At 42.2% G+C, this 17305-nt stretch overlaps 1 protein-coding gene across 4 annotated transcripts in view; it reads right to left on the bottom strand.

Moving 5' to 3' along the window:
• Positions 1–17305, bottom strand: part of Cacna2d3 (calcium voltage-gated channel auxiliary subunit alpha2delta 3) — a 903262-nt gene that overhangs the window by 74021 nt on the left and 811936 nt on the right. For all 4 annotated transcript variants that reach the window (XM_074043965.1, XM_074043966.1, XM_074043967.1 and 1 more), the window contains 2 exons: positions 15743–15805; positions 12682–12752 (listed from right to left, as the gene is read on the bottom strand). In XM_074043965.1, the coding sequence (XP_073900066.1) occupies positions 12682–12752; positions 15743–15805 (134 nt within the window). The remainder of the gene's footprint in view (positions 1–12681; positions 12753–15742; positions 15806–17305) is intronic.

The raw sequence follows: 17305 nt of genomic DNA, 5'->3' as shown, positions 1-17305 counted from the left end.
CATATATGCAGGGTTTGATCTACAGCAAGTTGCTTCTGATGTTTCATTTTCTCATGTGTCAAATGACTTAGAGATTATCTGAAGCCTAAATAACCAGGTGTGTAGAAGTACACCGAAACATGCCAGCAAGTATGTGGGACTTTTTAAGATCTTTACAACAGAAAACCTGATTTCATTTTTTTTTTTCTTTTTTGAGTTTGGGTTTTCTTTTTTGAGTTTGGGTCTTAAAGCTCTATTGTTCCCAAAGGCCCATAGTGTGACATAACAGAATGTTAGCTTTGAAACTAAAACCTGACCACAAACCCTAACTCATCCGCTTATTACAATTTTTAAAACTCTTTTGATGCCTCAATTTCCTATTGTGAAATGATGAGAATAATGACTACATTAGAGGGTAGTCATGAGGACTAAAGGAAGTGACCTGTGTTGCACAGTACCTGGAGGAGAGGAAGCATTCAATAGAGGCTGCACTACAGATGCTGTAGTTAGAATGTTTTTCATCACCACTACTAATTAATGGGATGGTGTTTAATGCAACCGGAAGATACACAGCCAGGCTTTACCTAGCTGGCTGGAAGATGGACAAGACTTCTGTTTTCTCAGCTCACTGGCGCAGGCACTGTAGAGTAAAAACCTTGCTTGTTATTGTATGTAGCACCAGGTGCCCTCTGGAGCTGTGAGTGGTTATTAGGAGATTCTATAGTGACTTCTGTTGATGGCCTTCTTAGCCAAGGACCATGATAACATCATCTGATGGTTGCTAACTCTATGTAGCAACCATAAGCAAAGCATTCTTCTAAGCACATTCTTAAAGAGAAATTCTGATAATCCTCATTTTCCAGAGGGGCAAACCAAGTCTCAGCAGCAAAATAGCATGCCAAATTCACATAGCTAACTAGTAGCAGAGCCAGAATGAGTTGGGGCCAAGCTGAATCCACCTGAGTCTGCTTTCTGTAAACATGCAAGGTGATAGATTCTCAGAAATGCTTAAAATTTAGACCAGTGCCCCATTCCTGGGTCTCATTGGATAGTCACAGGAAATGCTGCCCAAGACGAGGTTTTATAACCAACTCAAGCTGAGGGACTGTCCTGGAATCCCCAGCCAGGCTGCACCAATTTTTCACAAGACCAGCTGGTTAGGCTTGTGAGGCCCCCCTCGCCATGATAACCACCCACCACCCAGACAGACAGGAAGCTCAGGATTCTCATTTCCAAAGGCTCCAGCTTCTAAGCTGGGACTGAACTAAATTGCTCAGGGGCAGGTCCCAGGTCAGGACTCCTGTCTTCCATTGTAAAGGGTGCTTTCTGATACTACAGCCACTGAAGAGGTTACAAAATCCACCTTCCCTGTCTTCTCCACTCACAGACAGCCTTAGCTAGAGTTGCTGAGAGACTTGCAGATTATTACCTTTTTTGAAGTGATTTTGTGAGTCGAGTTTTAAATAACTCCATTTTGTGGCTACCTGTATCCTGCTCATCTGATGATAGTTAAAGAACATGATAATTGCCTGCTTTCATTTGGCTCTAAAATAAGCACAGAGAATCATGCCCAAAGACTGGTGTTCAACACTGTGGCACTCAGCAGTGGGAATTTACAGATAACATGCTTTAATCCCCATGACATCACCCACAGCCACTTCATCTGTGGTCAGTTTAAAGCCCAAGACCGTATCATTAGCTCCCCAGATGTGGCTCCTTGAAACTTTGACAGAGGCAGAAGCATCTTAAAGTAACACCAATGAAGCCTGGACAGTCCTATGCCACTGTGCTGGGTAACATCTCAGACGACAGGCTCAAGACATTCGGACTTTTTTACAATTAACTCACTCACGTTTTTTGGGGTTTTTTTCCAGTTAGACAAAATAATCACAACCAAGAAAAGTATTTTTTTCAAAGAATTGTAAGGTTGAATTTTAAAGGTATAAGCTCAGTTCTTTTAGGCTGTTTAGCAACTATAGAGACCAACATTTATAAAACACTTACTATGTATGAAGGAGGTAAAATTAACCTGCAATGACTCATTGAATTAGCTCACTTTAACTATATGATTATCCTAAAGCCAGTCTCAAAACAGCTTAGTATTTGCAAATACAGCTCTAGAAGCAGGACAAGGGAGGCATTTGGCATAAAGACCCATCATGGGACATAATTAAGCAATTCTGAATTTAAAAGTCTGAAAGCAAAATGACTCACTAAGGTAGCATGTAAAAATATGCACTCCTTGTTGAGCTACAAAATATGTTCTCAGCTTTAACATGCAAGGGCATGGAACAGGAGCATAGGAAATCCTTAAAAAGGGACTGTCATGAGTGGAAGCCTCAACTCATACAGCTTGGAACACCAGGCATGGAGAAAGTGCAACTGTAGATCTGACTGCTAACTGTACATCCCTTTCTCCTGCTGGATCATCAGCACCTCATGCCACAGCAAATTCTCAACAGGACAGCACTGTGCTTTCTGATCAATGGAGCACATCTAACACAGCCAAGGTAGTGAATTTACATCACCTTGGCTTCAACCAGAAATCACTAAAAACAAGTTTAGTTGATGAACACCCATTATTAGCAAACAATAAGCTACATGTGGCTGCATTGGCCAGGAGCCCAGCACATGGGGTCCACTGTAGAACACTGAATGGGGAGCTATAAGAATGCCTTTGCCTCGTTCATTTGGTAGATTAAGCAGAAGGTCTATCAGCATGTAATCAACACCTTTCCTTGTTAGGTGCTGATAATATAAAAAGAAACAAAACTGTAGATACCTATCACATCAGCACCTCGTTCAGGTAATAAGAAATAATTAGTTTCTGCCAGAAATGCTGGCATTCTCTCCAGTGTCTGGGGCATGGTTACCTTTAACAGGATGGGAACCTAAGACTCAGAAAGGCAAGTCACACTCCAAAGTTATTAACATATGTGTTAGTCAGACTTTTCATCACTGTGACATATACCTGAGAAAAACAATTTAAAGAAGGATTTATCTTGGCTCTTAGTTTCAGAGGTTTCAGTCCACAACTGGCTGGCACCATTGCTTTTAGGCCCCTATCAAGGTAGAAACATTGTGGGGGAGGGGCATGGGGTTGGAAAGCTGCTCACCTTGTGATAGCCAGAAAGCAGAGGTGAGATAGGAAGGGGTCAAGGCCACGATATACCCTTCAAAGACACTCACCCAGTCACCAACATTATCCAACTATACCCCACCTTCTACAGTTCTACCATCTCCCACTCATCTATTCAAATTTTGAATTCATCAATGAATTAAACTATTGATTAGGTCAGAAATGAATCACAGACACACCCAGAGGTATGCTTTACTAATTTCCTAGTCATCTCTCAATCCAATCAAGTTAACAAGATTACACATCACACCAAAGAGCAAGTGGAGAGGCTGGGTTATTAATCCAGGTGTCTCTCATATTTTGTTAACTTTTTTGTTTACTTTTTGCAGTGCTGGAGATCAAACTTGAGGTTTCACATATGCTGGGCATACACTCTACCACTGAGCTACACTCCAGCCCCTGTTATACTTTAAAGTTGCACAATTAAAGTGCTTCCCATACATGGATTCCCAAGGTCTACCCTGTTCCTTAAGGATCTCATCAGAAGACTCTGGAAAATGTAATATAAACTCAGTGTTAATCCCTAAGGCCATAAGTGAGCATATGCTGGCATTTGTTTAAAACAGTCAATCTCAATCCCAGCTGTCCTTTAGAATCACTTGGGGATTCTTATATATGCTGATGTCTGGGCCTCATCGCTTCCTTCAAGATGGCACTGGTTTGGGTTGGGACCAGGAACAAGTTAGTTAAGTTTCTCAAGGAATTCTAAGGTACAACCAGGGCTGAAAATCGTGAATTGTTAGAATATGGCAAACTCTGTTTGCAATTCCTGTGTGTAGGTTTCTCCCTCTCCCTGACTGACTATGAGTGCTTTATAGGCAGGAACCAGATTCATACTAGATACATCATCCTGGGTGGAGTCCAGTACCACTCTGGACATATTTAGCAGGCTTCCTTGGCTCACCAAATAAGTGTACCTACAGAACTCAAGTATGGACAGAGCTTTCCACCATCCTGGAGAGCAGCCCTAGTTTGATAAACAAGAGTGCAAGCCGCAGAGCCAAGAGAGGGTATTCTAAAGGAATGTGGCCCTGAGAGTCCAATAACCTCCTAGTATCACAATAGTGTCCATCCCCACTCAGACCAGAGCATTGTGCTCCCAGGCACATCCTCTTTGATGGGGATCAAATTCATGGGTACCCTATAAGTACACTTAGCTGCTGACTTGTTTGCCCATTTACCTGACCTTACCATGAATGTTAGCTTTCCTTGTTGGCCTGAGGGGAAAATGAAATTGAATAATCTCACATAGGAAATATTAGATTTCCTTTGCCTCTTTGAGCAGGCAATAGAAGGAAATAGAAGTAAACAGATGAATTCTGCTTTGGGAATGAGTTACTAGAAATCCCATTTGAGAAGAGAAACTCGGATGCTGGAGGAGTATCCTGAGACTGTGCCACGCTCATGAGGCCATGTCTGTATTTCCTACCAACTGCACTACAATAAAGCTGTGCTATGCTGACAGCAGAACAGGGCATGTCACTAAGGGTCAATATAACCTAATAGGTGTTACTGAGTGGTCCTTCTTTCATTGTCTTGGTCAGACAGGCACACAGAGAGGTGAGCTAAATGGTGGCTATGAGTGTGTTCAGGCTGCATTTGGGAATATGACTCATGGGGAAGACTAGGAATTGTGAACACAGCCCATCTTTTGCTTTTCTGCAGTGGATAATTTAAGAAGCCTGGCTCAATATTTAGAGGAGCTCTGTGGTTTGAAGCAAACTGGGCATGCTGGATGTGGTAGAGACTCTTACTAGTCACCTGATACCTAGTCTTCTCTTCTGACAAGCAGGACCCTGACTTTTTGATATGCATATTTCCCAGGGCATGTAGTGAAATAAGGCCATGTGATTAAGCAGAAGTATTATATGAGTGGGAACTTAATAAGTTTATAAAATTATTAAATTAAATTTTAGTAGATGATATAAAACTTGGCCTTTTGAACCTTTTGAAGTTCCTTGAATCCATCTGCCAGACTGGATTGCAGATATGGCCAGAACTCAGCAACTATCTTAACCATTAAGTAACCTTGAGTTTAAAAGTCAACTTGTAGGAATGTAGGAAATAAATTGTAGTTCTAGGCCCATGATGACTATTATGGGGCCTGCAAATTAGTATTTTTAAATTACATTATCACTTGAGGCAGAACAAGCAGAAATGTAAATGTAAATATTTCTGCAGAGAATTTTATCAATGTTCCAACCATGGAAAAAGATCAGTAGAGATTAGGAAAACATCTTCTGGAGTCTGAGAGACAAGAGTTCAAATTCCATCCCCCTTACTCATTGCTCTGGGTGAACTTGACAAGTTACTAAAATGCATAGAGTTTTCATTTTGGTTCCCCTTGTGTCAAATGGGAATGATGACAATACATATCTCACAGAGTTATGTGAATTAAGGAAATGCATGTCAACTGCTTGCAATATACCTTGCCTGCAGTTAGTACTCAATAACTGAGACACGCTGCCATGATGATGAAGATGAGGGCAGTCATTGTTGCTGTCATTGGAATTGTCCATCAGCAGCTTTAGGATTTTATAGAATGGGCCATTGCAATCTCCACATCTCTGCATTCCAGAAAGTTTGGCCCAGAAATATACTTGTCCAAGCCAATCTATCTCCTTTTTCCCTTCAATGCCACCTCTGACATAATACTTCTATGGAAATGGTCAGGTCAACAGGAAGCCAAGAAGGCATTACACTAATTACATGAGTTGTTGAGTATTAAACTTTGGAGAGGCAGTTGGCATTAAAGAAGAGTAGCCATCCAAACATAACAGATTTCTCTTTTACACTCTCTAGACCCCAAGGCCAGGGCACTGGCTGACATGTAATATGAGTACAAAGACGGAGAAAGTGCCCAGCTCCACCACACCGACAGGGTAGAAAGGGTCCAAGTCATGAATTCTACCTAGAAGTGCACCTTTTAGAAAGGTGATTTCAACAGCAAAAGATCTGCCACAGGGAATTAATTCTACACAAGTCAACCATGTTAATGAATGTGTGGGATGGGGTGACAGGAATATTTGCCAGGCCTATGGGGAAAATATGAATGGCCTTAGATAGGGAAAATCCCAGGCATATTGTACACACATACCAACCCATACGGGCCCAAAGCACAGGACAACAATGAAAGAAGAGAGAGAGAAAGGGAGAAAGTTTCATTATAATCTCCATGTTTCTGTATCTTCAGAGAAGGAGATGGAGGAGAAGGAGAAAGAGGAGAAGGAGAATGACAATGGGCAAGAAAGACAGGCGCTATGGATAGCTACAAACCAAAATCAAACAGTTAGGAAATAGTCTATTTCCCAGTGAGCCACAGACCAGGTGACTCAATTGAGCATAATTAGATATACAAAGAAAAGGAAGAAACTCTGACCATCCCAGAAACCTCAGGAATGTTTGGTAAGAGCAAAATACCCAGAGCAAATCCTCAAGGTTTTTGTATTTGATAAAAACAATAGCACTGGGCAAACACAACAAGGGGATTGCACTTTGAGCACATGATAAAAGCGAGAGCACACAAGGGAGGGGTGAGGATAGGTAAGACACCTAAAAAATTAGCTAGCATTTGTTGCCCTTAATGCAGAGAAACTAAAGCAGATACCTTAAAAGCACTGAGGCCAATAGGAGAGGGGGACCAGGAACTAGAGAAAAGGTTAGATCAAAAAGAATTAACCTAGAAGGTAACACACATGCACAGGAAATTAATGTGAGTCAACTTCCTGTATAGCTATCCTTATCTCAACCAGCAAAAACCCTTGTTCCTTCCTATTATTGCTTATACTCTCTCTACAACAAAATTAGAAATAAGGGCAAAATAGTTTCTGCTGGGTATTGAGGGGGTGAGGGGAGAGGGATGGGGCAGAGTGGGTGGTAAGGGAGGGGGTGGGGCAGGGGGGAGAAATGACCCAAGCCTTGTATGCACATATGAATAATAAAACAATAAAAAATAGCACTTTTTGAACCTTCAATAAGAATTTATTTCTTTCCCTGTTTTTTCAAGACTTGATCTTTCCTTGGGCTCCATATCAAGTTCATTTTAATGTTCAATATTGAATATATTCCATTTCTTTGGCTCAAATGTCCTAAAAGTCATGCTTGTCCCTCTAACCACGGACCTCATATTCAGGACAGAGTCCAACTCGGCAGAACTCAAGTAAGCTGTGTTCTGTCACTCACAGGTGGGAAGGGAGGCAAAGGAGGAGGAGGAGGAGGGGAAGACCTGTTATTTCTCCAGAAACTTGCTCAGGGTATGTATGGCTGTAGCAGGATGCCTTCCTGACACGAAGGCTGAGCTTTGTTCTTGCCATCTCTGTGCTTGGTATTTTACTCTAGCATGGGTGGTACCAGAAAGTTCCCGTGAAGCCTTTGGGGTGGGGGTGGGGATGGTAAACTACCACCAAGCAGTCTAAGGGAAGGATACAGATAATGGAGAACAATCCAAGAAATAGATCTCAGAAAGTTGGTCTGGGGGCTTTCTGTCTTGGAAGGGATCAGTTCAGATATTTTATTTGTTTTCTTGAAGGTCTGGAGGTCCAAAACAAGGAGGAGGGACAGAGGAACCAGAGGAAGCAAAGGCCTGGTTAGAGTTGTCTTGCACAAGCCTCTGTTCTTGTGATATGATCCATTGTACCTGCTGGTTGTGCCCTGCAAGGATTCTCTCCTCAGTCACACCTGGGGGTTTCCAAGCAGGAGACTGAGCTCTCAGACTCAGGAGGACAGGCTATTACACCCATGCACCCTCAAGCAGGAACCCCTCAGTGACACACTTTACTTGCAGGTATATGAATACTTTCTTTAGTCCTATTTTGCTTCAGGGAAAACTAAAAGTTAGTGAGTGAAAGTGGCCAAAACTCAGGCCACTACTGAGCTAGGCAGGCCATGGCTAGCCTAGTGGCCAGGTGATTTTAACCCCGATTCATAGGAGAATCACATGGACACATGGAAAGAGCACCAGTGTTTGGGCTCCTTCCAAGGACCAGTTTAGTATGAATCTCCTGGGGTGCAGCCTGACCATCAGTGTGTTTTAATTGCCTCCCCTACCCCAAGAAGTGTGAATACACAACAGAATCCAGGTCCATCAGTCAACCCTGATGCTGTACTATAGAAGTAACAGCTATGTCGTAGCCACCTTTGGGGGTTGATGGTGACCAAACAGGAGGAAAGTAAAGAAGATCTCTGGTATTTGGAACTCTTACTCAAAAGCTAATCTTACCTCTTGATGGCAATAGTGTTATAATTGGAAAAGAATTTTCACATTTCTTATTTTAGTTAATTCTCAGAAAAATCCAACAAGGAGATTTTGATTATGAAGTTACTTAGGTTGGAGAGATTGAGAAATCTGTTCAGAGCCACAGTTGGGAATCTGAAGCTCAACCTGAAGTCTTATGTCCAAACCACAATATCCCAGAGGCCCCATCAGGAACCTTGAACTCTTTCCTATGATTAACTGTATTGCTTTCTACTTCTCCCTGGATATCTGACAACTAAATTTGAATTCCTAAGGGTAAGGGTGGGGGAATGAATTCTAATAAAATAATTTTGAAACTAGATTTTCTTTTAAGTAGTTCCAAGAGGGACAATGTCATGGCCAATGACAGTGAAGAGAACCACAGAGTGTGGAAATATAAAACCTAGACATGAACATGAGTGAAAAAAGAAAACAGGAATTCTAAATGAGTCACTACTGAGGGAGCCCATTTATTTTCAGTGATAAGAACCAAGAAGTATTTAAAGTTCTGTGTTTGGAGCACAAAAAGCTGACCAGGCACATGGTGTTGTAGAAAACAAGTGCAGCCTGGAGACATAGCTTGGTCTAATGCTATGTCAATTTCAACTCTCAGAAATGTGGGTGATCTTATCACTCACTGGCCTCCCATCCTGGAAGTGCATGATCCAGATAAGACACTGCTGAGCGAGCACCTTCCTCACAGTCACTCACCTCTCAAGGCAATTGCAGGAAGCACCGTATATAACAGCACTGTTGGATAGAGAGCCAAGTAAAAGGTGGAGGCCAGAAAATTCCCTGTGTTCAGACTGCTGGCTATTGAAATCCAGCTGGGATACACAGAGACTTATGGCGAGTTCTTAATCTTTCCAAACCTTGTAATTTCCATATATAAAATAAGTATGTGACACATTTATACCCAAGGCTGGCTTCACAGGTCTGTGACCTGTGTCACTGCACAGCCCTATACTTAGAAGTACCCACGTTTAGTTTGATGTTCTGCTGTGTCTAGAAATTGTTGAGGTTCTTTATTTATTTATTTTTTTATGATATCAGAGGTTTGAACTCAGGGCCTTGTGCTTGCTGGGCAGGTGCTCTATTGCTTGAACCACACCTCCAGCCCTTTTTGCTTTAATTATTTTTTTAAACAGGGTCTTGTGTTTTTAGCCACAGTGGCCTCAGACTGTGATTCCCTTACATATGCCTCCCACGTACTGGGATTATAGGCTTATTCCATCATGCCTGGGATGTTGTTTGACATGGAGCATCACTAACTTTTTGCGTGAGCTGGCAATCCTCTTGATCTCCACCTCTGGAGTAGCTGAGATTACAGTTGTGCACCACCATGTCCGGTGAGACTTTTGAACAAGGGCCCCACATTTCCAGTTTGCACTGGGCCCTACTATTTTTCCAACTGTTCTTGGTTTCTATCTATCTCATGGAGTTGTTAGAGGCTTGTAGGAGGCCAGATCTGACACGACACCCAGCCTGGTGTGTGGCAGGTGCTAGGGAAGGTAGCACTATTACTTCCATACTGCTGGAGCTTCTGCTCTGTTATCTGGCCCCTGGAGAGTAGGTGATAGGTAAGCTGAGGGCCAAAGACTCAGCTAAAGTGACCAAGAGCAACCAATGCTGCCCTTAGATAGTTTCGCACACTACTGTGGAATTTTCTCCAAACTCTCCTGAGTTGTTCATTTGCCCTCGGGAGTCAAATGTTCTCCTCCCAGGCTATACTGCAGCCCCAGCAGTACACATTCTTTCCCTCTATGGCACTGCCAGGTAGAATGTCACTGGGTCACCAGGTCAGTGGTCAGAATACTACCACTTAATCACACATCACCTCCTTTCCTCAGAGAGAGGAGCAGCAAGGATGGAGCAGGGGAGAGCCACAGGGAGGATGATGGTGATGGGGACAACCTGTGTGAGCACTTTTCAGAGGAGATGGTTTTTAGAACTCTTGTGTATGAAATTCAATTCTTTGGCACAGAAACAAATTGATTTAATCAGGAAGCCTTGTGTCAGCCAATACTATCCAAGACTCTGAGAGGTCAGCTCAGCAAACTGACCCTGTGATTTACCTGGCCTAACTTTATCTCCAAAGCAACCCAGCCTCCAGGGGCCCTGTGTCTGGAATAGTGACAGCTCTGTCTCAGAGGGCTGGCAGTTGCTTTCAGATACCTCCTTTCAATGTTTCTGAAACGCACATATTTTCTGAAGGAAGGACTATCAGCCTTACACTCTCCACAGGTAAGGCTGTGGCATGCAAGAAAGAGCCACCGTACCTGAATTTAATTTCAAGGACTGCAGCATTTCCACAGTAGTGACCCATCACCAGGTGTCAAGCATAGGTGCATGTAGGAGCATCATCTGGTGCCACTCAGAAAGCAAAGCCAACATGGAACCAGGATCCACAACAAAAGTCACAGTGTCAGCTGGTAATTACTGACCCCGTAATATATGCCAGGTACTGTACTAAAGACTTTGTGCTTATTATTATCTCATTATGTCTAACAGCAACCCTCTGAAGTAATTATCATCATCTTCATTTTCCACATAAGGACCAAAGCTTGGCGAGGTAACTTGATTTATTCTAAATCTTGTAGCTGGTAATTGTCAGAGCTTGGATTTGAGCTCAGTCTGACTACAAAACTCAAATTTAAAATAGCTCACTTGGTCTTGATGAGCTCACGAGGTTCATCAACTAGCTCCTACCTGAGAGCTCCTGTGTGACAGTCATAATTGAGTAAAGCCTCAGCCGCTCCTTTATCTCAAATATATTTACTACTCTTATATTAAAAGAAAGCTCTAGATTCATGCCAGTCATACTTCACCCACATTAAGGAGACCAAAATTTTTAAATTCTATTACAATCTTTCTTTTTTTCCCATCAAATGGTTTGAAATGAAGGAAGGGAGGAAATGAGTTTGTAAAAGAATTGAAAAATATTCTTTCAAATGAAAAACATGTGTGTGATTATTCTTCACCTTTTGTCTCCTCCCCCTATCGAGTTGAAAAGAAGTTAACATACACCTCCACACAAAGATAGGAAAAATCAGTGCTGCCCTGAATGGCAGAAAATCCAGAAGCTGCTGTGGGAAGCTTAGAGAAGCCATAGAAAATTCCCCAGAAGCCCAAGGCCAGGTCCAAGCAGTTTTCAAGTATGAGTTACAATGACTCCCAGCAACCAAGAAGGCTGCATTTGGATTGCTTGGAGGGAATTCAGCAGGAGTGAATATCCGTTATAGGCAGGCCTGGGAGCAACTGTGTCAGAGATCACAGAAGTGCTGGCCTCCTGCCAGCTTTTCTATCATTTCTTTTCTTCCCTCCCTTCTGGCACAAACAAGCTGTGGAATTTCAAAAACTGGGTCATCATTTTTGAATTCCTTGCTTTCAGCATAGCGCTCAGTTGGTCTTGTTGACTGGCTTGAAAAGTCCAACTTCCTGAGCTAACACTTCCTCGCCATTCAGCTATGGGGGAGTGATGAACCCGGGCCTGCTTTCCCTCCTAGCAGCACATGCACAATGGATCTCAGGAAGGCTGGAGGACCATCCTTGCATTTCCTGCTATTATATATTTAACAGCATCAAATGTGCCCATTAAAGCTCCACTTCAAAGGCCATCCCTCTTCCTGGGAGGCTAAGGTCAGGGAGCTGCACAGAGCTCCTGGGAGACCTTCTGACACCCGAATCTCAGGGAGTGATGGCTTTTCCCATAGGCTTTGATGTTCCCCAAAGCAAGGCTGGCCTGACCCTGAGGGAAATGGGTCGAGGAAGAAGTTGTCCTACTTAAGCTCTGTTTGGGATCACTGAGAGTTCTTACAATCAAGTGAGTTGTCCTGCCACCTATGAAATTTGGCCTCCTCTGAGTTTTATTCCAGCAATAGACTTAAATTTACATCCACCAGGAGAAGGTTTTGAGAACTTTCCCTTGATTTCTAAAATTGTGTCAATAACTCTCAAAATATCACCTTGGATCCCTGAATTTCAGATTCCCAGGATGTTCCCCTGGTTTGTTAGGGAGATTAACCTGGTTAAGAGCTTTTCCTACTTCTTCACAGTGACTTGCTTAGGTCTGACTCCCACTTTGGGACTCACCTCCAGTAAATTCCATGCTGGGCACTGGATGAACAGGAAACTCATTGTGAGCTGAGTTTCTAAGACTCTTAAAGCTGTGCTTGAGGCATCGAATTTCAGCAAGATCTTCTGGAGCATGAACACAAGTGGAAACCAGCTATGGGGTCAAGTCTGGGCTTGCTTTTTTTTGACCTTGGTTTGTTTTATTTTATTTAGGTAAACTTTTGGGTGGGGACTCAGGGGGTCATAAAATCCTTACCTTTTAAAGGAGCCCATTGTTAACAATTTGTTCATCACTGCTCCCTCAACCTCACCAAAAAAATCTCCAGTCTGTAGGAAAGAAAAGATAACATGGAAGGAAGTGTGGATAAGTAATGCACCCAAACAGCAGAGAACAAACAAAAATAGACACAGTCTGTGTCCTGGAACAGAGCAGGTTTTTAGGATTCCTGTTACAGAAAAGTGGAAAAGGTGGTAACAGTCATGAGAAGCTATGGGGTGACAGAACAAACTAGTGAGCAGATGGGAATGTCCCCAGAATACATGGTGGATGGAGGTGTTGCATAACATGTGCTGAATGCTGAAATTAAATACACACACAAGTGTACACACACACACACCCAATTATCCTTGGATGGAATAGGAATTAATCTGCACATAATCCTTTGTGATTAAAATGCTACTTCATACACACAGAGTGAGCCTATGGAAGGGCTTTCTAGGCAGTAATAAAAAGAACTGTCTATAATTCCTAGATGACCTATTTAGGGAAATATAGTGGTCTACTTCCTAGGCACTATAAATTTCCTGCAGTTGAGAATCCATTCATTCTCACAATCACTTTCTGAGGAACACTCTCATTTGGTCCATCAGTTGTTAATATGTTGACCAAGAATATGTTAATATGTTGACCAGCCCCTTGGAGAGACAGCATGGCCCATCGGACTTCTAATGGCCTACCCCTGCATCTGGGGCTGTCTTCAGATCATTGCCAGGCTGAAACTTCAGTGAATCTAGTTCTCACTGCTGGCTGGGATTCACAAACTTTGGAATGATGGAATGAAAGATTAACATCCTTATGCAGTCTCTCCAGAGTTCCAGATCCACTGAGATGGAGGTGTTACATGGCAGAGGGTACATGCTCTGCAGAGGAGCCAGACTTGTGGCAATAGCCTTCTTCTGCCAGACCTTGGAATGAGCCTGAGTAGGACAGTAGAGAATCCATCTCTACTCTTGGTAGATAGCACTGAGGAATCATAGCTTGTGTGTGGGTTTATTACAATAATTGTCCAAATAAATCATTTACATTCCTTAGGCATTGTATTAACTAAGCCCCGATTTCATTGCAACTAACTGAACAACTTCAACCACACTACCGAGGGTTTCCAGACAGTGGGGAAAATGTACACACTTCATCAAAACAGTCAGGAAGGAGATACAGAAGAAGGAAATAACATTTCTCTGAATATCAAGTACTTCCTTTTTCACTAGAGGGAAACTTTTGCAAACTCTGTGGGCATATGCTAAGAGCAAGGACATTTGTATTTCATGTGGGTAAATATGCCAGTGTCAATGGAACTGGTTGTTAGATGAACAAGAATTAACCTAATTGGGGTACAGGAAGCCAGACAACATCAAACAAGCCCAGGCCGAGCAGGCTGGCAAGATTTCTGAGTAATGTTGCAAGCCTATCCAGAGAGAGAGAGAGAGAGAGAGAGAGAGAGAGAGAGAGAGAGAGAGAGAGAGAGAGACAGAGAAAGAGAGAGAGACAGAGAGAGAGAGAGAAGGACTCCTGCAGCAGTCATGGCTTTGTTAGAGTTGTTATTTCCTATTTCAGTGGTTTGTTGGCTAGTCCAGGCTCACCACAGAAGACATCTACTCATCATTCCTGAACCCCAGGACCAGGTCCTATCTCAGCCTTTGGTGCCTATGGCAGAAGGATAGAGTTCCTCCTTCCAGGAGATTAATTTGGGGTCTCACTGCATAGCTTGTTTAATTTCTCGGGTTTCCCTCCCAGCCAAATGGGCATGTGACCATAGGCCAATGGACTTTTCAGCTTTGTTTCGAGGGCTCATTCATCAGACCCAATATCCACCAGTTGTCTATGGTATTCAGCATTGGAGGAGACTGCGTGGGCATTTTAAATCTCAAAGGCAAATTTAAAATCCTGCAATAGTCTCGTGGATAAGAGGAAGCACAATTCCTCTAAGTCTCCTGAAGGTGCTGTTTGTGAATGAAGAAGCCATTAAGCTCAGAGGCGAAAGAGACACATTCAAGACAACTAACTTATTAAGCACTAATTGACCTATTGCACTGCTGACTCCTACATACTTTTAAATTATTCCCAAGGGAGTTCATTATAAAATATTAGTATTCTAAACTATCAGAGGTATAAGAAATCTTCCAGAGTTCACCCTCCTCACTTATAGAGTCTATCTGAAGGCCCAGATCAATTAGGTAAAGCGCCACTGATCCCAAGACTAGTTATAGAAGGGAACTCCTACTAATATTACTTTACTATGCTCAACTGTTAAATTTGTATTTTACCTTATTTTAATATGCTATTTGAATTTCTAATTGCCGGAAAAACCTGTATGCAGAAACTTTAAATGGAAAAACTTATTTCACTATTGCAATGCTGTTGACTTTAACTCTCAGTTGGATTTCCAAATAGTGGAGATTCCTGTGCTCAGACTCACAGCTTGCTTGCTTTCTCTCTCCCTCCCACCCTCACATTGCACATAGCCCAATCAAATGGAGAATAGTCCTTGTCTATCTCCGGACACTTGTCCCTCATTGTTGAGATCCCAAGTTAATCCTTCAACTTAGTTGACTGATTTTTAAACAGCAAAAATGAGAATGAAAGCCATAAACAATAAATATGTAGGGGTGTGTGTGTGTGTATGTATGTATGTATGTATGTATGTATGTGTGTGTATGTGTGTGTTTAAGTTAACTGTCACAAGGACAAAATCTCCTTAAAGTTGCCCAAACTCTTTAAGGCACCTCCACCCTTCAGGCAAAATTCTTTATGTGGCACAGACAACTCTGAGGCAGAGTTCTATAAATGGAACATTTTATGAGTAAGAGAACAGACCCTGGGCTCAGCACACCCCACTTCCCCCCAGTGGTAAGTAAAACTCTTTGGAGCCTGCTTAGAAGTAGGTTGTGGCATTCTTAGAGGGATGGAATAAGGTTTATAATCTTCTGCCTCTTACATATAGATCATTGTCTCCAGGTTTTAACTCCGTACTTTTCCCCCATCCTGCTGTTAGCTCATTCTGAGAACCTTGCGTTCAGTTGAAGGATTTTTCACTCACCTGTGTGTAGTCTTCAGACACCAGAATAAACCCATTATTGTCTATGAGGTAACAGTTCACAGTCTAGAAAATAAAAAACCACAGTTTCAATTTTTGGTCCTCAGACTGCTTTTACATGCAATGACGTACTTCCAGCCTCAGAGAAACTCATTTTTGAGGGGGAGGGAAACTGAAATCAGGGAATGGAAAAGGCATGCTGGCTCTGTGAGTTAAGGCCATGGTTAAGTTAACCCCAGGGTTGAGTCTGCAAAATGAACAGACACAACACCAATCAAGCCTTGAACGACTCAAATTGGGATAAAATGAATATGCATTAAAAAATGATGAATTAGCGTGTCTTCCTTTTTTTTTTTTTTCTTTATAGGACCTAAATTTTTCCTAGGAACAAAGCGTTCAGAGGCCCCTGAACCTGTGTTTTTGGTGGTTGAAGTGCAGGCTATTTGGAAAGCCAAATGCCAGCACAATGTCATTACTCTAATGATGTATTAATGAAAACACCGTGTCAGCTCAGAGGACCATCAGGGGACCAGGTAATATTTTTTAATTTGTTCATGGACTGAGGCAGGGGGGAAGGGGCAGCCTTCAGTAAAAGGGGCCCCTCAGGCCTCCTAAAGGTTTTCAAACTGTGTTTTTAATTGGGAGCTGGATTTGGGGGCAGGGCTGTTAGCTCTTGGTAGCTCAGACTTATAAATTGTCAAAAGCAAGGTAAGCCTGAACCTCTGCTTCCCCCACGCTCCTTTAATCTCAAGTGAATGGTTTGCTACAGGCTAAATTTTAATTACAGTGCTGTGGAGTTTAAATTTAAGGCTTAATTCCGTCCTTGATGTAACTTAGTTTCTATTTATTGCAGCTTTACATACCTACTGCAACATTTAATTTGTAACATATCTTTACCCTGAGCTAAATTCCACCTAGCTCCAGGCCACCACAGGGCTGGGGTTAGCTGGGACATTAGCCTTTGCATAGGGTTGGTTTTAGTTGGGCACAAAAAGACAGCAGTGAGTAGATGGAAAGGTCTCACTTTTATTTCTAGATAGTGATTGTATGGAATGGACAGAAAATTAAAAGCCCTATCAGTACCTTTTCTAGATTACTTGGCTTCTTTGGAGAACAACAAACTTGTCTTAGTTATCTAAGTCATCAGATGAATGAATTGGGTATTCTTTTTATACTTTTGCTATTTGCAGAAACTCTTGACTTCAGGGACACTACTTTGGTCCTAGAGGGAATCTTGATAAACTCTCTGCATCCTTAGGAGACAGAATTATGGAAGCAAGCTCATAGAGCTGTGCTTCCAATATGGTGACCACAAGCTTTATGTACATTTAGATTTAACTTTAATGTTAACTTGATTAAGATTAAAGACAACTAAAACTTCAGCTCATAGGTCCCATGAGTCACATTCCAAGTGTTCCACATATACCTGGCTAGTGACTATGCTTTTGGAGATATTCATTATTGTGCAAAAATTAGTTTGGACAGCAATGTCTTAGATTATAGCAGGACTGCAATGAGTGTCACCCAAGTCAACATTGGGTTGTATCAGATAAATCCATATATGCT

Source organism: Castor canadensis, chromosome 10 (assembly GCF_047511655.1).
Source record: "Castor canadensis chromosome 10, mCasCan1.hap1v2, whole genome shotgun sequence".
In the NCBI taxonomy this organism is placed as follows: domain Eukaryota; kingdom Metazoa; phylum Chordata; class Mammalia; order Rodentia; family Castoridae; genus Castor; species Castor canadensis.
The sequence above is the reverse complement of the archived record's forward strand: the minus strand, read 5'-3'. Positions and strand labels throughout refer to the sequence as shown.